General features: G+C 37.3%; 1 protein-coding gene across 17 annotated transcripts in view; it reads left to right on the top strand.

Annotated features, from left to right (window-relative positions):
- NAV3 (neuron navigator 3) overlaps window positions 1-21,956 on the top strand; it is an 833,019-nt gene that overhangs the window by 749,762 nt on the left and 61,301 nt on the right. For 6 of the 17 annotated variants that reach the window (XM_089674062.1, XM_089674053.1, XM_089674054.1 and 3 more), the window contains 7 exons: window positions 879-929; window positions 2,990-3,067; window positions 6,296-6,379; window positions 9,261-9,372; window positions 14,406-14,530; window positions 15,888-15,908; window positions 18,222-18,394. In XM_089674062.1, coding sequence (XP_089530188.1) covers window positions 879-929; window positions 2,990-3,067; window positions 6,296-6,379; window positions 9,261-9,372; window positions 14,406-14,530; window positions 15,888-15,908; window positions 18,222-18,394 — 644 coding nt within the window. The remainder of the gene's footprint in view (window positions 1-878; window positions 930-2,989; window positions 3,068-6,295; window positions 6,380-9,260; window positions 9,373-14,405; window positions 14,531-15,887; window positions 15,909-18,221; window positions 18,395-21,956) is intronic. The other 11 variants (XM_089674066.1, XM_089674065.1, XM_089674069.1 and 8 more) reach the window with 9 other exon arrangements.

Genomic DNA, 21,956 nt, shown 5'->3' with positions numbered 1-21,956 from the left:
TAAACAGAAGTGATGTAAAATAAATCAAAGCCAGGCTGGCAGTATATTGTACTATTGGTGTGATAAATAGGATTAGATTAGGCCCTGCCATCAATTTGAAAAAATGCAGGTATAGGCACCAAACACTTGTATTCTATTTGGCAACAGTGTTAAATTCACCTGCATTGTGCCTTTGAACTTGGTAGACATTTGGACTGCTCCAGGAAGTGTCTATATCTTAGCTCATCCAGAGTTTCCTCTTCCTCTTGTCACATCATAACCTCTTTTCTTCTAGGAGTGTCTAATTACTGTCAGTGCTGACCAAGCTCCTCTGTCTCCCTACATAACATTTTATGTAGCAGCCTAGAGAAGATCAAAGGAAACTACTATAGAATGTCACTTGCTGACATCACATTCAAGATGGTGGCACCCAGCCGCTGTTTCAGGGCTTTTAGGTATCTACACAAGGCAGGCTTTTACAGGTAAATTGCAGAAAAAAGGTTAATTGCACATATATTATAATAGGTTTTTGAAATGAAGGTCTCACGACAGGGTCTCTTTTGTGTAGTATTAAATACTCAATATTACTGTATTTTAGCTTAACATATTAAGCACAATAAAATAAGCATTGCCAAATGAATACATATAGTATACAGTGTTATCACACCTGGATCAAAACTGATTGCAGATCTTGCTTCTAAACCTTGCCCTATTACCTCCCTGTATCCAGGAGTCATGTGTCTCCCACTTGACCTGCTCCCCTTCCTTTACATTAACACTTCTCCCACAGCCCACCTTGCTCTCATTATTTTTCCCTTCTCTTCTAATTACTGTATTTTTCCCCTCCCTCCTCCTCTTTTTTGGTTTAATTTTTGCCCCCCTTCCCCTTTCCAATATAGACCTCCGATACAGTGTCTGACCCGTTTGCAATCCATTTCATCCCACCCAAGGTGACTATTACATACTAAAAGATTTATTTTTTCTTTGTTAAATTCCGGACACTAAATGACAGAATCGTTGTATATATTTATGACTTACTTCTTGCAGATTGTTATAACAAAGACTCTTGTCTTGATATCATAACCTATAAATTTAAAGTGATTCTAAAGGTTCATTTTTTCTTTTTTGTAAAATAACAAACATGTCTATACTTACCTGCTGTGTGCAGTGGTTTTGCACAGAGCAGCCTGGATCCTCCTCTTCTTGGGTCCCACACAGGCTCTCCTGGCTCCTCCTGTCTGTTGGGTGCCCCCACAGCAAGCAGCTTGCTATGGGGGCACCCGCTGCTCCGTGTATCCATTCACAAATGGAGCTGCGGCTTGGCCCCACCCCCTCTTTCCTCATTGGCTGACTGGCTGTGATTGACAGCAGCAGGATCCAATGTCTCCCACTTGCTGTTTCAGCCAATGAGGAGGCAGAGACGAGGGACAGCCGAGGCTGTCATTCATATCACTGGATCGCGACGAGGCTCAGGTAAGTATTGAGGGGGCTGGGGGCACTGCTGCACACAGGAGGTAAAAAACATTCAGCCTTTACAACCACTTTAATTTATATTACATTGTAACTATGTCTAGCACTGTTCCTTGAAAAAAAAGAATACATAAAAAATAAACATTCCCCAGTAAACTATGTCTTAGAATTCTTAGAAGTTTACACATTTCAATGTTGCTGTCTCCTGCTCTCTCAGTGCTGCTTCCTTGAACTTCTGGTCTTGACAGGAAAGAGCTAAGTGGACAGTGCAGTCTAGAGATGCAGACACATCTCTAGTCCCTGCATCCATGCAAGGGTGACTCCATAGGACACAGCAAGATAAAGGAGTCACCCTGAAACAGCAAACCTGGGGCAGCAGTCATGGCAACAGCTGAAACTGTAACTTGAACAGGGATTAAAAGATAAAGAAGCTGTATATTCAGTAAACAGGGGGGTTATCATGTTAAAGTGTTACTAAACCCACAACAGTAAAATCAGTCTGTATATTCAGTAAAGCATGCTTGTTATAGTCACTGTGTAACCTAAGGGGTTAATCTTCTGCATTGTGTAAAAAGGATGTTTGATCCTGTCTTCTCTGATCCTCCCCTTCTCCTATTGTCCCAAATTCATCTGCTGATAGAACAGAGCCTTGAGGGCAAGCTGCACATGCTAAGTTTGTTGTATATTGCTAGAGAGTTTTTTTTTTCTTGGGGGAGTGCATGTGATCAGCACAGGGCCAACCAGCACTGTCCAGACAGAGGATTATGCAGACTCATAGGACAATGAGGGGAGAATGAAAACTCTTTCTACAAGCTTTAACTAGTGCTCTTCGGGACACTGATAGAAGTCACAAGACTGTTTTAACTGCTGATGAGAAAAGGTATTTAGCAGTATATATTTACTAAAACAATTGCATTTCCATGTCCTGGGTACTGCGGGAGACCAGATATAGCGGATGCAGAGTCCTGGGTTTAGTAACACTTTAAGGAACAAAAGTGCAGGATGTGCTGCTTGGCTTTGTACCTTTTCATAGGCTTTCATTTCTAGGAAGTGTGTGTATATCAGCTTACATAGGCCATTTGAACAGCACATTGCAGTCATTCAGTAAGTGACCTCAGAATTATTAGGTGAATGGCCAGAGAATAGAATTAACTCTTTATCAACTGTACCCTAAAGAAAGCCTTTACAGACGAAGGCTGTCAATGTTCAATCTCCACCTGAAAATACAAGTTCCCTGCCTGTTACACTGATGCTATGGCTTTGATATTCTGCACACTGACCTGGAAAAATAAAAGATAAGGAAATATGACTACTGATCTGCTTGCTTGTTGTGGGTCAGTGACTCAGAAGGTATTGAAGCCAGAGACAGCCATGCACCTAGTATTTTCAGGAGATCAGTAGCAGCCTGTGTTTTTTTTTTTACTAAAGGCTTTCTTTAATTTCCCTGTGAGCTTCTATATTTTTGATCACCAAAATAAATTAGATAAAAGGTACAGATTCTGTTTATTACATAATTATGTTCTTGCATATAATCATTTAGCAGATACAAAAGCTGCGACGGGAGCTGGTAGCTTCACAAGAAAAAGTTGCAACGCTGACATCCCAGTTGTCTGCAAATGTGAGTATGCTTCACTTTGTAAGATTAAATAATCCCTAAAAGGTAGCTTTAAAAAACATATGTATAGAGAAGGTGTTTCTGGACTGGTGAAAAGAGAAGTATGTCTTAATCATGGCAGTACCATTGCTTTTTTAAAGTGAAAGTCCAGTCTAATACTATCTAATCTTAAAGTAGTTGTAAAGGAAAAAAAACATGTCTGTATTTACCTGCTCTAGAATTAGAGCAGATTTAATAGAATTGCACAGAGCAGCCCAGATCCTCCTTTTCTTGGGTCCCCCACCAGTGCTCTTGGCTTTCTGTCTAGTGCCCCCAATAGGAAGCCAACGGCCATGGGGGCACACGTTCAGGTTTGCTCCTGAGTCCTGCTGCTTCGTCCATTGACACAGACAACTAGGCTCGGCTCCGTGGTTGTTCTCTATCTGCCCAGTGAGGAGAGACACAGCCAGGAGAGCCACAGCTCTCATGCACAGCGCTGGATTGCACTGGGGGCTCAGGTACGTCTGGGGAGGGGGGGTAGGGGGCATTCTGTTACACAGTAGGTCTTTTACTTTACTGCATAGAATGAATTGAGGTAAAAAAAACCTTGAGGCTTTAGAACCACTTTAAATCTGCTCCCACTAATATTCTAAGTCATATACAAACTAGCCTGTAGGGGAAAAATGTGTATACTTACCTATCCCTGGGCACTTCGGTCCAGGCATGATTGGCTCCCAGTGAGAACTTCAGGGGAGAGGAGGTACAGCTGACAATGGATGCCCCATTGTAAGTCTATAAGTGATGTTACTGCCCAGGCACTGCAGCAATTCAGGGTCAACCGTTTGGGTGACAAGAGTCTAAAACTGGCCATGCCATCTGACCTTGCAATCTGAATATACATTTTCTATGCAGTCTTCTATAGATCAACCAGAACTATGCAGTAGAAGCCCTTTCTAAAATATCTACACATTTATTTCTAGTCAAGTAATCTCTTGCACTGTATAATAGCTGTATAATAGCTGGTAGATCTAAATAAAATGGTTCAGTCAGATTCTATGGTGTGTGTGGCCAGTTAACAGCGAAAAACCTGCACTTGTAGTGCTACCCCGAAAGGAGATGCTGAATTATTGTGTGATTTCTCTGCACACCTGAGGTTGACACACCTTACTCACCCAGCACTTACCAACACACCTTGAGGTATTTTAAAGCATTTATTAGGCCAAGCAAAGTCTAATAGAAGAGAGGCTTAGCAAGTGCACTTATACAAACCATTAATAAGACAATAATGTTACGCTCAGAGAAATGGTTAAACACCTGCAGTATTCTGAATAACAGCTATTAACAGAACTGAACTGGATTTACCTAGCAACATTGCATAAAAACAGTCCTAACTTGCTATAACAGCCCGTTTTATCTCACTGGCTAGTGATTGTTGAAAAATCATTGGCCAGCAAAGTTGGAGCCTTTGAAGAAAGAACAACAGTTCCTAGCAGACAACAGATTAATTTATGATGTTAGTCTCTTTCCAGTCCCAGAGCACCCTCTTCTGGGTCTCCAGATACTAAGTAAAAGTCCAGTTCAAGTCAGACAGGGATAGAAGTTGCTATTGATCTCTTTTAATCCTGCTGAGACAGTCCCTCTTCTCCTTCCATACAAGTGGCAGGAGGGCTCTTTAGTACATTCTGGTCTCAATAGGCATTTAAATCATACCCTCCCAGGGAGAAGGTTCTCAGTCTTTGTTTCTCTGGGTTTTCACCTGATTGTTGTCAGCTATGGCAGGGACATGTTTATCCAGCAGAGGGAAACAGCAGGTCAGTCTCTTCCCCCACTGGCTTCCAGGACCATCCCCTCACATGTACAGAGTATGGTGGCAGCAGAAGTCTCTGATCAGCTCTCTTCTCCTGGGCAGCACAGTATAAAATATCTCCATTGAACTCTGAACACACACCACTATTCCCCCTTTACTGTAGTCTTGTGATGCTCTATCTCAGCTGTTCGCACAGAAAATGGTTGCAGCAGCACATGGTCCCCACAATGGCTTCCTCCCCACATTGTTCAGGCTGGTGGTACAACCAAGCTCCCTTTCTCTAGCAGCCCAGTTCGCTGTCCTCCAGACCCAGCCAAGATGACTACCCCCTGCACTGGAGACATTCCATAGATGAGCATTACAAAGTGGTCTCCTTTAAGATGGCTGCTGCACTTCTGCATTAATGAGTATTCCGTTTAACCCTATCCACACTGCAGAAAGATAATACAGCAGCAACATAGGAAGAAATTCCACAGTTGTCAGCTACAATTCAGGTTACACACTTTAATTTATACTTACATTGGAAAAAAACATCTATACTTTATTATCACTGTGACTGTCTGAGTTCTCAAAGGGATTGCGACAGCTCAATGAAAAAATTATTAAAGATAAGAGATTAGGCATTATGTAGGCAAGCACATACCATTAAAACTATAAAGGAATTGGAATGGGAAAGGGTAGGATAACTTAGGATTACTTACACAGGCTTCTACTGTTGTGACTCACTCTGGTCCTTCCTTTTCTTTCCTGCTCACACAAATATCACTGTCAGCTGTGTTTTCTCCTCTCTGTCAGATTGCCCCCAGCAGCTGCATCCCTCTTCCTATCTGATGTATATCATTAGGTGTCGGCAACTTGGCAAAACCTTCAATGGAAGCAGGCCTTTGATTGACATTGTGGAGTGGCCTAAATAAAAATGAAGCTATCTTTACAAAGGCAAATTAAAGGCTTGTCATATATAAAAAGGTGTCTAGTCTATTCTCGTTGTGCGTGCCACAGCCCCGGTAATACATTTCTTTATAATGACTATCTGGGCAGCTTTTCTCTTATTTTTTTCAGTAACAGCTATGACAAGAAAGCAGTACATTTTCCATGCAAACTTCTGTCTAAAGTATTCATACAGAAAGCCTCAGTCATTTTTATTAGGAAAAGTAAAATATTTGTAAATAAAAAAAAATAAATTAAAGTTATGGTCAAAACATAATAAAACATTGGATGATGAAGTGATGCCTATAAATGTTAAGCACGTCATGTTGTTTATGTCGTTTCATGATCTAGGCTGGAGTATTTTCATTTATCAGTAATTGAAGATGACCAAAATCACTGCTATGAGAAAGAAAAAAACAGTTACTTACCTCAATAAATGTGCTGAGTGCTGGTTTATGTGCCATAAATGTGAGCGTTTGATGCTTGTTTCATGATTTTTTTCTTTGCTTCATTTCCAGTCTCATTTAGTGGCGGCTTTTGAAAAGAGCTTAGGAAATATGACTGGACGACTGCAAAGCTTGACAATGACAGCGGAACAAAAGGTAGGTTGAGAAGGGCTCTAAAGCACTAGAACACTAAATCTTATACAGCAATGGAATTTGTAAAGTTATATAAAGCACAATAGCGTGATGTGACTTTGATCAATTGTTCGATTTAAGCAAACACTTTCAGTAGGTTATGTTTTGCAATCTAAAATATGTGATATTCAGATCCATTAGAAAAGTCCAGCAAATAGAGAAATTGATGTCTATGCTTTGTTTTTGAATGCTTAGTATGAGAAAAAGGGGAATATTTCATTCTTTACTGGCATATATTACCTAAAGCCTGAGACAGGTGAACACTTCTTGCTATTCTCTTATTCCGTGTTTTTTTCTCATCAACAGTTGCTTTCTTTGGCTCACATTTATCTGTACCTATTCATATTTACTTTGTATGAACATTTTAGTGATGGCTTTGGCTTAGTTGCAGCTTGTTGCTAAATAATGGTTGAGCATTTGAATAAAGTACAAGACAACCCAAAACTTTTGATTAGATTAAAGTAGAGATTGGTAAATACCCTTCTTATTTATTTACTATTACCTTTTACTTTCCTTGCTCTGTTGGGGAAATTTTCCTTCACTCCTATTCTCTAGAAAAAAATGCACATATTTTTGCAGGTAAGAAATGGGCATTTAATGTTGTTTTTATTAGGAACCTGTAAAGCAATGCACCCGTGATCAGCATATTGCGGGTGCAATCTCAGGCTCCTGCAGACTGGCAGTGTAGCTGTCTGCTCATACCTCATACAAGAAGAATCAATGAACTACTAGAGTGCTCACCAGTGCCCTGGTAGTTCATTGAGAACTAAAAGCTGTCTGCTGCAATGGATGATGGTAGTTGTAGTTCTGTCATTCACAGAACTCTGTGAATGAATGACACAATCGGGTGGGAGGAGCTCTGCGCGGGCGTGTATTTTTAAAATTGTGACAGTGGGTGCAGAGAGAAGATCCCACACTGCTGTCACAACAGAGGCTCGGGAGGGTTTAGGGGCAGCTTATTTAGTAACACGTTACATATTACACCCTGGATATGGGTGTAACATGTAACATGTTATGAAAAATGAACTTCTCCTTTAAATTTGTATCAGGTATATAGTCAAAAATGTTTTTTGGTTTTGCATAACATAGGGAAGATTGGATCCACTGTATTCTTTGCATTCTGCTTAACTATTAGGTACAGTATATTTACTCACTTTTTTGTCCTGGTAGCCATTATCACTAAGACAAACAGTGATGGGAAATACAAAATGTTACAGTTGTCACCAGAACGAAAACCAAGGGTATATCGTTCAATGGGTGCACTTGTTTAGGTGGCAACTGTCTAAGGAGAAGATAAAAAAAACAGAAACCCCTCTAAGAGCATCAGCCATGAGACATATAGCCTTCAACAACAATTCAAAACATGCTGACATTCACTATTTGCTGGGAGAACCACCTTATGGTGTATCACGATTTGGAAAGCTTGATAAGGTTTTGGACATTTAGTAATCCCGCATGTTGTTTACTTTCAATAATCTACTCAACTTTAAGTGGTTTATTGAAAGTGGCCAACAACATGTAGGATGACTGAGTAACTAAAAGCCATATACTTACCAAGTATTTAAAGCCATGATGCACCATAGGGTGGTTCTCCCAACATATAGTGCAAGTGAGCATGTTTTGAATTTATTACTTAAGGCCATATGTCTCAAAGCTGATGTTCTTAGGCTGCTTTCACACTGAGGAGTTTTTGAAGAGCTTTTGTGTCAAAAAAAAAAGCTCAAGAAAAGCTCATGAAAAATGGTTCACTATGTACAGTATGTCTATGTATATTTTCACACTGGGGTGTTGCAATTCCGTGGCGGTGTAAAAAATCTTGCATGCAGTATTTTTGAAGCATGTTTGTTCAGTTAGACAACAGCACCAAAAATTCCTATTCCCACTGAAATCTATAGAAAATGCCCCGAGGAACATTTTGGAGCAGTTTTTAAGTCACATGTCCTTAAGAAAAACACACCAAAAGCACAGTAAAAAAGGTGTCAAATATGCATATGTTTTTGAGGAGGATCAGTGTGAAAGGTGCCTTAGAGGTTTCTCTGCTTCTTTTCTCTTGTCTGCATACAGCCTCATAATCTGTTGGTATTGAATGAAGGCAGACTTGGAGGATCTCTATACAGAATTACAGAGACTTACTGTTTGTTTGATAAGGATATTTTTGCCCCCCAACAAAGCACAACTGTTAAGAAGGGAATCATTTTGTAGACATTTCTTCTTGCTTCCTGTTGCATCTGTGGGACACGATCTGAAAGGAAATCTCCTCCACTAGGCATAGCCAAAAAAAAAGGAACAGGAGTTTTAACCATTCTCAACTCTAAACAAAATCTAAAAAAAAATAAGTTTTGACTATACATACTTTTTAATTTTATTTACTTGTATATTTATAATATATATTTATCATACAAACATAAAAAAATACCAGTATAATGGCAAAACAACTACCGTGCAACATAAATTCTGATTTATATCATATTACAACAGAGTGCAGCGAACATTCCTATTATTACATATAGTTCTGTCTAATGGCTGCTACAAAGAATTACGTAGAATGACTGAACAGCATACCAGCTTGAAGCCTCATCCTGCTATTACATAGACCAGTAATTATGCACCCAAGAATGATTGGATGACCTTGCTGCTTTCAGACCACTTATTTACAAGCCTTTATATAATTGTTGAAATATTACAAGGCTGCCCTTTTTACTGCACACTCATTTTGGCTGGTGTTGCAGTAATGTCAGGAGGTCACGTGCAAGCCATTGTTTACTGATAATATATACATGTCTTGTTTTACAGCTTTATCAACTAAGACTGATTATAAATGTTTTCATTAATTCTCATGTTTTAGGAGTCAGAGCTCATTGAGCTTCGAGAGACAATAGAGATGCTGAAGGCTCAGAATTCCGCAGCGCAGGCTGCAATCCAAGGAGCATTGAATGGTTCTGATCACATTCATAGAGGTATTTGCTTTAATCATGCAATATTGTTCACTAAAATTTATTTTTTAATGTAGCAGATATCATTTCAAAGAGGATTGGCAATCCATTGTGATATGTACAGTATTTCTTTAATGATGATTCATTTATATAATGTGGTAGTACTAACACTGGAATGGTATAAGCAGGGGTGTATTTACCACCAGGCAAACAAGGCATTTGCCTAGGGCGGCATTTTTCAGGGGGGCAGCAGCAATTTTCAGGGGGCAACGCTGCCCCTCAAAAGAAGGGATGGAAGAAGAGACACATGCAGCATGGGGACCAAGTGGGATCTGAGAGAGGGTACGAGCTTCTTGATGGGAGGGGGATATTGGTCGGTGTCAGGGTCTCTCCGTGGTGGTGGTGGGAGGGGGAGCCGATTTTTGTGTTGCCTAGGGCAACACGAAACCTAAATACACCACTGGGTATAAGGGTGTGCTACACACACTTACTACCCATCAGACGTCTTCTTTAAGCAAAATTACAGATAGCAGATTTCATTTCTGATTGGTTGACAAAGAAGCAGCACTTCACAAATGAATGTGTGTATAAAGGCTGTGTGAATGGTGACTCGTATCACTGTTGCTGGAACTAGCTCAAGATAACACAGTAAGAATTTGCTCTCATATTTTAGCATGAGTATACTTATCTTTGAAATGAATGTCCAAATGCTGTTATTTCTTTGCATATATGGTACTGCAACCACTTTTGACCCATGTTGATGAGGGTATGTGTTAGGTATAAGAGGTTGTGACAGTGTTGTTTTTTGCTAATTGTTGGAGGGTGAACCCTATGTCAAAGAAATTGATTTTTTTTTTATCATTTTCAAAGCATTGTCTTTTTCAGCTTATATTGCATGAACTCAGGTTATACATTTTTGTTTTTGCAGTTGATTTGAACAGTTCTCTTACTTAACTATACTGTATGTCATTGCATTTCTAAGCTTAAGGAAAAAGGCTCAGACATCTACTACTACCTTAATTTATTACCTTTACATCTACATGGTGATTCTGACGCAGACCAGACAGGAAATCTTCTGACATCCTGTCTGCCTAGCAGAATGAGCAAGGAAAGAAATAATGTGAGATGGGACTAAGTAGCAGATCTCTGATCCTTTTATTTACAGGCTAAATCTATCTAAAACTGATATTTCAGCTATGGATGAGCATCCTTGGGTTGAACCAACCATGTTTTAAATCTTCTAAATAAATGTATCTAGTTGCTAATATTTTCTCAATCAAGGTAGTGTGAAAAGGTTAGCAAAAATGGCAACATATGCCAGAATTAAATACTTTTCAGTTTTAGCATGGCAAAGAGAATACTTTTTAATCTCTCATCATAATGCAGTGGGTGGGCCAGTGTAACATCTCATAATGATGCCCACAAGGCCTTAGCCCCCTCTTACCTGCAATCTGTAGATAAACATGCCCTGCATGATGACCTATGTTGAGGGAATGTTAATCTATGTCTCCCTTGACATGTTGTAGCCAGCATTGTGTGCAGATGTTACCTTTTAGACCCAGCTGTCATCGATAGTTTTGGTTCCACTAATGATCAAGAACTAATAATATTGATTACGTGCAAGCTGGGAGGCACCTTTCATGAAATAAGCCTTCAATCTGCAGATAGCACTGCAAGTGACACTGTAGCCTGAAGATGGCAGTATACCTCTGTTTAATTACAGTATTGAAATAGTAATTACAATTACAGTATTAAAAAAAAATTATATCTATCTGTATATGTGTGTATGTGTGTATATTTATACAGTGTGTGTATATATATATATATATATATATATATATATATATATATATACACAGTTGTGTTCAAAATAATAGCAGTCAGACATCACTAACCTGATCAATCACTGTTTTTGGTAGAAATTATATTTCTACATGGCAAATAATTTACTAGGAGGTGTAGTAGAGTAATAGAAATCCAACAGACCCAACAGTCATGACATGCATGCTGCTGATTCTGTGTAATTGAATCACTAATTGAAAGGGGCATGTTCAAAATAATAGCAGTGTGGAGTTCTATTAGTGAGGTCATTCATTCTTTAAAAAACAGGTGGCAATTATTGCCCTTATTTAAGGAAGGAAGGCAGCAAATGTTGTACATGCTGGTTACAGTGCATTTCTCTCTGAAATTCTGAGGAAAATGGGTCGTTCCAGACATTGTTCAGAAGAACAGCATACCTTGATTAAAAAGTTGATTGGAGAGGGGAAAACCTATAAAGAAGTGCAGAAAATGATTGGCTGCTCAGCTAAAATGATTGCAAATGCTTTAAAATGGCAACCAAAACCTGAAAGACGTGGAAGAAAGCGAAAAACTACCATTCGAATGGATAGAAGAATAGCCAAAATGGCTGGCAAGGACTCAGCCAACAATCAGCTCCAGGAAGATCAAAGAAGGTGTAAAGTTAACTGTGAGTACTGTTACAATTAGAAGACGCCTATGTGAAGCCAAGCTATCTGCAAGAAGCCCCCGCAAAGTCCCACTGTTGAAAAAAAGACATGTGCTGAAGAGGTTACAATTTGCCAAAGAGCACATTGACTGGCCTAAAGAGAAATGGCGCAACATTTTGTGGACTGATGAAAGTAAGATTGTTCTTTTTGGGTCTAGTGGCCGGAGACAGTTTGTCAGACGACCCCCAAACACTGAATTCAAGCCACAGTACACTGTGAAGACAGTGAAGCATGGTTGCACAAGCATCATGATATAGAGATGTTTCTCATACTACGGTGTTGGGCCTATTTATCGCATACCAGGGATCATGGATCAGTTTGAATACATCAGAATACTTGAAGAGGTCATGCTGCCTTATGCTGAAGAGGAAATGCCCTTGAAATGGATGTTCCAACAAGGCAACGACCCCAAACACACCAGTAAATGTGCAAAATCTTGGTTCCAGACCAACAAGATTGACGTTATGGAGTGGCCAGCCCAATCCCCGGATCTTAATCCAATAAAAAACTTGTGGGGTGACATCAAAAATGCAGTTTCTGAGGCAAAACCAAGAAATAAAGAAGAACTGTGGAATGTAGTCCAATCATCCTGGGCTGGAATACCTGTTCACAGGTGCCAAAAGTTGGTTGACTCCATGCAACACAGATGTACAGCAGTTCTCAGAAACAGTGGATATACAACTAAATATTCATTAAGTGATTCAAAGGAAAGCAAAATCTTCAAACATTTTTCAGTTTATATAGTGAATGTTTGAGTTTGTAAAGAAGAATACAAACACTGATATTTTTTTGAACAGTCTAATATTCACTTTTCTTCAATTTTTTTAGAGGAACAACTCAAATTTGATATATTTTTCTTCATGTTTTTATTTGGAATAGAATTTGTAATGTTCCCAATGCATTTGTGTGTATGGAAATAAAAGCTATTAGAAGGATTTTGAGCTTTATTCACTTTTTTCAACACACTGCTATTATTTTGAACACAACTGTGTATATATATAGATATATATATCTATATATATCAATACACTGTATATAGTGTATTTATGAGGTGTGACAATTTAAGTCCCGGAATTGACTGGTAATAAACCTATCAAGCACCTCTGAATTCTTCAAAAGATTGAATTAAATTTGATGACATTCTTTTGGATCTTCTGTCAAGACTCGAGGCACCATCTTCATGGGAATCTTTTTCATTCCCAAGCTCCTCTATTAGAATTTGCCACATTGTTTCCCTGTTCATGCTCAATTCTGCAAGTCTTCAATCTTAAACTGTCTATGCAATTCAAAAACACTTGATTTCTTCATTGAATGTTCACCATAAGCTTGCTGTAACAGAGCTAAAGTTTTACTCACACTTTTGGATGCACATTTTCACACAAACTTTGATTTTGATCTGCTGCTCCAGATTCTTGTCACTAAATTTCTGCCAACAGCACAATGCATACATGTGTTATTTTTTATACTACTCAGCAAACAATGAGTAAACTGGTCTGTGACCCAAGCGAGTGCAAGTTAAAACATTTCAGCACACGCTTGAGTAGTAATGGCTGTGTGACTCGCCTCCATAGTGCTACGCCCCTGACATTCCAGCAATTAAATTGTCATATATCCTGTATATATATAACAAAAAAAAAATAAACAATGTGCGCTATCAAACTAGTGAATAAGCTAATAAAATAGAGCCGCTGCAATAACACTTAAAAGGTGATCCCACACTTGAAAACATAAAACATACATAAATAGTGTTGCGCTAACTCATATAGCCAAAATAGTTCATAAACAGATTCAAATGTGATAGTTCAATCAAAGTATGAAATATAAATATACATATAAAGTGCTTGAATGGTGAAAATCAAATAAGGCGCTTGAATGGTGAAGAATCACTACGATGTGCTCCGGATAAATAGTCTATTTGAAAAACATGGTGCTCCACCTTAACTCAATGTTCCGCTGCCTAATAATATATATGGATGGCCACTCACCTCCTTCTGTGGACCCATAAATTAATACAGGTCAACCAAGCATGGTAATTCTAAAACGATGCTCTAGGTGGCAGCAGAGAGCTGATGACAGGAACCCCTTCAATGGCAGTATAAAACGGGACTCTTCTCAGCTTAACTCCACATAGAGAAAGAGCAGAGGACATCTCCCGTAGTGTAATACTGTTTTAATTCCACATAAAATAATTCCAGAGTGTCACTCACATGATAGAAGCAGTAAAATAGCGATTTGCAATTCAAAACAATCCGGCACTAGGCTCTGCCCCCACACGTTACGCCACCAAGCACGTGGCTTTGTCAGGGCTGTATGTATATATATATATATATATCCTTCTGGCCTAAGTTAAAAATCAGAGCAGGGTTTTATTAAAATCGTGTTCTAAGATAGTGCTGACTTTAGTTTTGATCAGGAAAGGATAAAGACACCACAACCATACCATTTTTTTTTTCTTCATGCTTACTTTGTTTTACAACTTTCCCTCTTTGATTTAAGTCGATGTTATGTATATATTTAAGTCATTTATTGAACTTTTCATACATTTGTTAGCAGATATGAAGATCAAAAGACAACATTCTTCTGAAAGCGTTTCCAGTATCAACAGTGCTGCAAGTCATTCTAGCATTGGTAGTGTTAATGATGCTGATTCCAAAAAAAAGAAGAAGAAAAATTGGGTAAGTATTTATATTGCAGCATACAGGGCAGCTGGGAATTTAGGTTATAGTACCATTTAGGTTGTGTGTGCAGTCCTAGATTTGGAAAAAAAAATTGTTTTAGTATCTTTCACAACACTTTTTTTTAGTACATAGCGGTAAAATTAGGCAGTTGGTAAATTAGTTCTAGGATATATCGTGCAATGCAGTAAAAACGGCAAACTTACTAAAGTGTCAAAGTACGGTTAGTTTACATAAATCTGGGATATGGAATAGGTGGGATTAGGTATAACTTTTCCTGCATATTCATATTCCATTCAAGTTTCTACTCTAGGGGCACCTAATTCTGCTAAAAATTCAGATAGCACCCTCTTACTAGCCTAGATGAAAAGTAACCCTTGTCAGGAACACTCAGTCTTAGCATTAAATATGGAATAGGATTTACCTTTAAACTATATACTTATCTCAAAAGGAGAGAATCCTCTGTGTATACATTGTGTACTTTTCATACTAAAAGTAAACCTTGCAGTACAATACAAGGTCCGCTTAAAATGTCAGGCCTTTACCCTATACAAATTGCCTGTGTAGCATTTGCAAAATTTACCTGTACAGAAAAACTTAGATTTTATACTTACCTTACTCCCATCTTCTGCATTGCTGGACATGATGTCTCCATCCCTGGGTAAGGCAGAGGAGGCCATATCTCAATAGGAAACAATGCAGTCCATTGCAAGAGCATCTTCTTTCAAAATTTGGGCTGCACTGTATTCTCCATGATTTTGCTGGAATGAAGATTCAACTTCAGACATAGTTTGCATGTTTTATTTGCAGGCAATTTGTACAGGGTTTGGGGGGTCTGGACAATAGAAATAGACCTCACATTTTACTTCAAAGTCTGTTTTAACTCCTATGCCTTTTAGCTTTACATACCAGTAGTAGTGGTTAAGAAGTTAAAGGAAATTCAATTAATTGCTCTAGAACTTTACATAATTTGTCTCATTACTAGTGGTTTTTATGTATGTAATAATCTAGGGGTGCAGGTGTTTTCTGGTTTGTAAGCACATATTAGAACTAGTTTTGCTTGTCATTAATACTGCTTATAAGGACTTCTATCATAAGCGCCCACCATATATATTCAAGCTGCACTTGTGAAACTGAGATTTACCAGTTTATTGTTTTCATTTCAAATTCTCACATTTGGAATGCATTCAAATTTGTTCTGACATACCTACTTTGTAGCTAGAACAACTTTTTGCATTATTTAGTTACAAAAGAGTTATGCTGCATGTATAAAATGTGAAAATCTAGGTCTTATAGACACTTATATGACACAGGTACTAACGTCATGTTATCCCATTCTATTTCTACTTATCACAAGGTGAACTTCAGTAAAAGTGAGGTGAATATAAAATCTTCACTGCCTTGGCATGCTGTTCTTTAACCAACCTGCCTGGCATGGATGCCCTAGCTTTGGCAATGCTTCAATTCCTGTCTTTTCCTGTATATTTTTCTAATGGCAATAATAATCGTGCATTGCATGTAGTTTAAAATCATACTTTTAGCACACAGACACATTATACACACATAGTAAGTACTGGCCATAGTAAGAGACGGCATGAAATGATCAGTCTGCAAGACTCATCATAAGCCTCTTTTAAAGAAATAGCCTAGTGTGTTCCTTAATATTTCAGATTCAATAGAAACTGCATTTTCAGTAGGGTTGAAATGCGGTCAATAACAGCTCTGTGATTAAGTACAATATTGCTCTTTAATGTTTCTAAAAATCACCTGATTGCTCTTCCTAAAATATTTACAACCTTTTAATACTTCAAATTGGCCCCTTTTTGCCTTGTTCTGTTAATGGCACTGAAGACTTCTCTGTAATCAGAGTGAAGAGAATATGGGCGGAGGGAGGTAATATTATACCAAAACCTAAGCACAGTCAGAGTAATATCTAATGACTAATTTCATGAGCCAAACACAGGTGTATGCAGGTAGATGCTTTCAGCTTACTTTGTCATTTTTAGAATATGGTTGTCTGAATAATGAAATGGTATCATTACACAGTATGTGTTGAGCTTATTCTGAGCAGAAAATGAATGCATTATAGTACTAATGTACGGTAACTAAAATGATGCTTTATTTTAGTTTACTGTAAGAATAGAAAGTCATTCTCGCTCTGTGTATTATTTATATGTTCATTATACAAAGACTTCCAGATTTTGTCATTGGGTCTACCTATATGGTATTTCAATTCATTTGTAGTAGATTTAGGAGAAGACAGCTTACTCTTTGGGTATTCACACTTCTTCAGTTTCACACTGTGATTCTCCATTTGCCAGGAATCTCTTGTGCATGGCTTTATGTTTTAGATCTCCCTGCCTTTAAACTGTTATTTCTGTTACGCTGATGTCTGCATTTTGTACCTCTAGAGGAAGAATAGTAAAAAAAAAATGTTTAAAGATCTTTTATGTTGCCAATGAATAGTATGTGCCAGTATGCAATTTTATTTTTTTTTAGATTAAAGGATAAATGCAGTTAGGAACAAATTAGGAACACGTCAACCAAGTAAATAAAATGACATACCTGTGTGCAGTGTGAATGCATTCTGGGATTAGTAGCTCAGGACCATTGTGGAGTTATACATAATACTTCTGGAGCATATAATATGTTTGTGTGCTGTCCTTGACACCCACACATGACAACATTTGGAGCCTGAGTGACCTGTTGGGCATTTTTTGGAAAAAAATAGCTCCACTGGTAATCCACCTGTGTGATCCATTGTGTTTATTATAATTTTTTTTTAACTTCCCCTCCTCCAAAGTAAACTGGTAAAGGGGTTCTCCTTAGCCTTTGTTAATTAAACAAATGCGTATTTAACCATATTATTTATTCCTCATTAATTAGTGGTATTGTAGAGTCCTCATAATCAAGGTATTTGGTGGAACAGTAGGTCTATATAATTGTGTTTGATTTTGAATTGTAATTATTTAAATACATGTATTGATATAGAGACGGGGAACTGTTTTTGTGATTCATTTTGTGTTTTAATGTTTTGGAGGACTAGCACTTGAATTTATCAATTGAGTTGAAAGTTATTCATGGTATATATTTTATTAAATAATAGGCCTAATTTGACCTTCTCAAATGTGGTCTAGCTCATGTTTTTTTTCATTATTTAAAGCCTGGCTTATGATTTTTCTCACACTACCCCACTGGTTTCTTCACTCTCAGAAGTAACTTGGTCCATCTGACCCCTTTACAACTTCACTTAATGGAGGATGGGAGGGAATTAGCTTACATGGTAGATGAGGAGACACTCCTAACCCTTCAGCTATTGGAGAATGTACTTGATCTTGTTTAAATTTCAGTTCAGGTGAAATAGCTTATTAATCTGTACTGTTACCTGATTTCTTAAAATGGTGCATTTGTCAATACTATTATAAAAAGTTCAAAAACATACTGTTAGGTTACCGTAATTAGCTGCTGGAGAAACTTGCTAATTGTTAAAAAGAAAATTAGATTGTAAGCTCCTCTGGAGCAGGGGCTGATATCAATGTTAATATACCCTCTGTTTACTGTTCTACAAAACAGAACATGATAAAAGTACAGACACAGATTTATGTTTTATTATTTACCTATCATAACACAAAAGGCTGTGATTTAGTTTTCACTTCTCTAAAGTTTTAATTGTTCACCTTCTCTTTTGTAGCTGAGAAGTTCTTTTAAACAAGCCTTTGGCAAGAAAAAATCCAACAAAGCTCCATCTTCCCACTCAGATATTGAGGAACTTACAGATTCATCTGTCCCTTCCTCCCCAAAACTGCATCATACGTCAGAGGATTCAAGTTCCTTTATCATGAAACAGTCACAGTCCAACTCTGAGTAAGTGCCTGGTATGATAGCAACAACTGTCACACCATATGTAAATGTTACATATATTTTTTTTTAATTGCATTAGGACTTGTGAATGAAATCATGAAAGAAAGGAATGAGTGTGCATTGCCTTTTGCAACCTGGTGCTTGCTTTCGTTTTGTAACAAACTAAAAAGAAATGACAGCTTGAATCTGGTTCCTGGGGGAAACACCTTCAGAATGCTCAAAGTTATGTTGGGTATTTATCTGCATAAACATTATAAGGCTTTTACAATAGTGCAGCAAAACAGCAATAATAACACCAAAGTTCAATAATGCATAGATCCGAAATGATATATGAACTTATCTGACTCAAAGGGAAAGCTTGGTAGGGTTTCTTGCACAATGAATGTAATTACTATTTGCACTACCTTAGTGCCAAATGAGACCAAAGGGAGGGTTCGCATGATACATAACATTTCTTCTTTGGGTACCATCCCTATTATTGAACAAAGGAAGAAGACAGCCCAAAAATAGGGTGCAAGGAGGCTGTGAATAAATGTGACTTTGCTTGTACCACATAGAGCAAAAACACCATTTTTTTCTCTCATATTTGCCATTTAGGGGACAGGTTTATTATGTTTTTCTGGTTATTTTATATTGATATATCTGTCCAGAGCACTAAGAGTTTGTGTTTATTCATGGATGATATTTATTTAATATTGTGGCCCAGCCTTTATTTGTAGTGTGGCATGGATCCTGAGGAAGCAATTACATTGTGAAACGCATTGATGTAAAGTGCCATATATTGACAATGATACTTTGTGGGATGATATAATTTATGATGATTTTCAAAAAACAGTATTCGATTGTTATACTTTATATTCATGGATTATATTTGTTTTAATTTTTGCATTAAATAGTTGTTTTTGCTTTAATGGTGTTTGCTATCTGAGGTACAACTAAAGTCTCATTAATTCACACCCTCCTTCCATAGTTTTGGTGGATTGAGTGGTCGTGTGTCCTCTTCCTGTTTGCACTACCTTACCAAGTAAAAAGTATATTCTGTACATTAAATGTGTGTTAAATGGACTCTGTCATGAGAAAACTACTGAGATGGCCTTTGCTGAATTCTGCTTTGGAAGTGCCCCTTCCCTGGCTTTCATAATGATGCTTTGGCTTCAATATTGTCTGAGTCGCTAACTTGGAACAAGTACAGAATTAAAGAATTCTGTCCCTTATTTAAAGCATGCATGTTACATGTGACTCACAAGTACTTAAGGCAGACACATCCAGGCAACTATCATTTTCAAAATAAAGCCAGGAATGGCAGCCCGTATACTTTCCTCATGGAAGAGTCACTTTAACAAAAAACATACTTGATGTGGAAATGTTTTTGTGTACTGGGTAGATTTTCAGAAAAGTGCAGAATTAAAAGAACATGTACAGTATACTCATAAGCTATGCAAGCTATGCATTTATTAACTGGTCCCTCTTGTTGAATGGAATAGTCTTCGAAACATATGTCATTCATTCCCACTTGTGTTCTGCCATACATATACATATTATATTCCATTGCATGTGTATGTGTTTAAAAATCACATTTTGTTACCATTATTTTTCTTTATTATTATAAATACGTATGTCTATCTGTTGTGTGAATTCAGGTCCTCTTTAGCCTGGGTACCAAAGAAACGGCAAAATGGCCGGGTGACCTACAAGCATAGATCTCGGTAAACTGTAGTGTGATGCATGTTATTGAAACGGTGTGCCAGAATAAGAAGATTGCATGGAATTATGCACTAAAACAGTCTCTGACCCACTGACTGTAAAATGAAACAGAAAAATAATATAATTATAAACAATCTTATTATTTTTTAGATTTTAACGTTTTTTGGCAGCGTATTACTTTAGAGTCATTGGTTATAATTTTATATGTTAGTGGAAATTGCCACTTTTTAAAAAAATTTATTAGGAAAGATCAGTCTGTTAGATTTTGACCTATATGGTTTACATATTTTTTTTTTTTTTACCCTGTGATATTTTCATTGTGCTGTAACTAAATATTTGCTAAACTGCTACAGCCATTCCTGTATAGACAAAAGATAATACCCTCCTGCGCTTACATGGGGACAATAAAAACTAACGAATAGCTGCTATCACCTAACCTGGTTCCAATAGGTGCAATATAATAGTTTCTCTACTTATTTGCTTAACGATAATCTAGCAGTTTTTTCTTCATATACTTTATTTAGGCAGTAGAGAACACCATGAGTGTAATTAAACCTCATGTTCTATAATCTATTGTGCATGTACTGTATACATATAATAGTTTATAGCCCCCCAAATCTAATTGTAAATAGTGCTCTTTATGTCTTGGTCTGGCCTTGATTACAGCAAGAGAATTTAAATCTGCATTTCCTCCTGTTGGAGGATTGGTGAAGGTGTGTCCCTCTAGTCAAAACGTTGAAGTTTTTAAAATCAGCTCTAACTCTACTTAGGACTTGGGCCTACTTGGTCTTTTTCTTGAAATGTGTGCCACAGCTCTGAAACCTGTTGAAATTATTGGGATTCTGATGTAGAGCTAAGGTATGCTGAAAAAAGCAAAGTAGATCATGGCAAACATTCAGAAGGAAGTTTTTTTTTTTTTTTATGTGAATGTCACTTGTGTGTTAATTGTGCTGCAAAATTGTTTTCACTTGGAATTCATTCTTAAAAACTCACATCTGTTTACCACCACATGATATTTCCTGATATTCCCTATCACTGCATTATTAATTTGCAAGACACTTACTGCTTACACCTTTGCATTTTATTTCTATCTCCTCTCATTTTGGATTGTTGGCTCTTTTTACCAGGACTCATTTTATGTTTTTGGGTTTTACAATATTATTGCCAATATCTCTATATATCTGTATATACCTCAGTTTGTACAATGTTCTGGAAGAAGTTGGTGCTATATAAACACATACAGTAATAATGATATATATATATATATATATATATATATATATATATATATATATATATATATATATATATAAAATGAACATTTAGTCTTTATTGACTATATAAATGGGTCCCTATAATTGTAAATTATATTTTTGAAATTGTACCCCTAAGGATAGAAATATAGAAGCTTCCTTGTGGTCCATGGAAACCTGGGGTGAGTTGCAGTAGGTGTAGTCTATCTAAAGTGCATATTAGGCATGATGAATGCCCTTAATCTAGCAACTGAGAAACAACTGATGTGGTTCCCAATTATATAATTACTACGACAGCCAATGATTTATAGAGGTTGTTTAGAAAAAAAGCTGGCTGGAGCTGTTACTGTTTATTAGGATGTGAAACAAACAAAAATATATTTTTTTTTTCAAAAAGTTTTTAAAACTAAAACTTTTTTAAACATTTAATTAAAAACCGGTCAGTGCAAAATGGCCAAAAGGCTTTCTTAAAATGTGCTTGCCCATTTGTCAGCCTAAATAAAAAAACAAGTGCAAAGAAAAATGGACTAAATTTGATTTGGGCATCAGGACCACAATAGCCTCTGGTCAGGAAAGAGGTAAACCAATGTAGTTTATTCGTAATGAGC

This window comes from Staurois parvus, unplaced genomic scaffold, assembly GCF_062004578.1.
Source record: "Staurois parvus isolate SC_StPar_1 unplaced genomic scaffold, SC_StPar_1.0 ptg000147l, whole genome shotgun sequence".
NCBI lineage: Eukaryota > Metazoa > Chordata > Amphibia > Anura > Ranidae > Staurois > Staurois parvus.
This window is presented reverse-complemented; position numbering and strand designations above follow the sequence as displayed.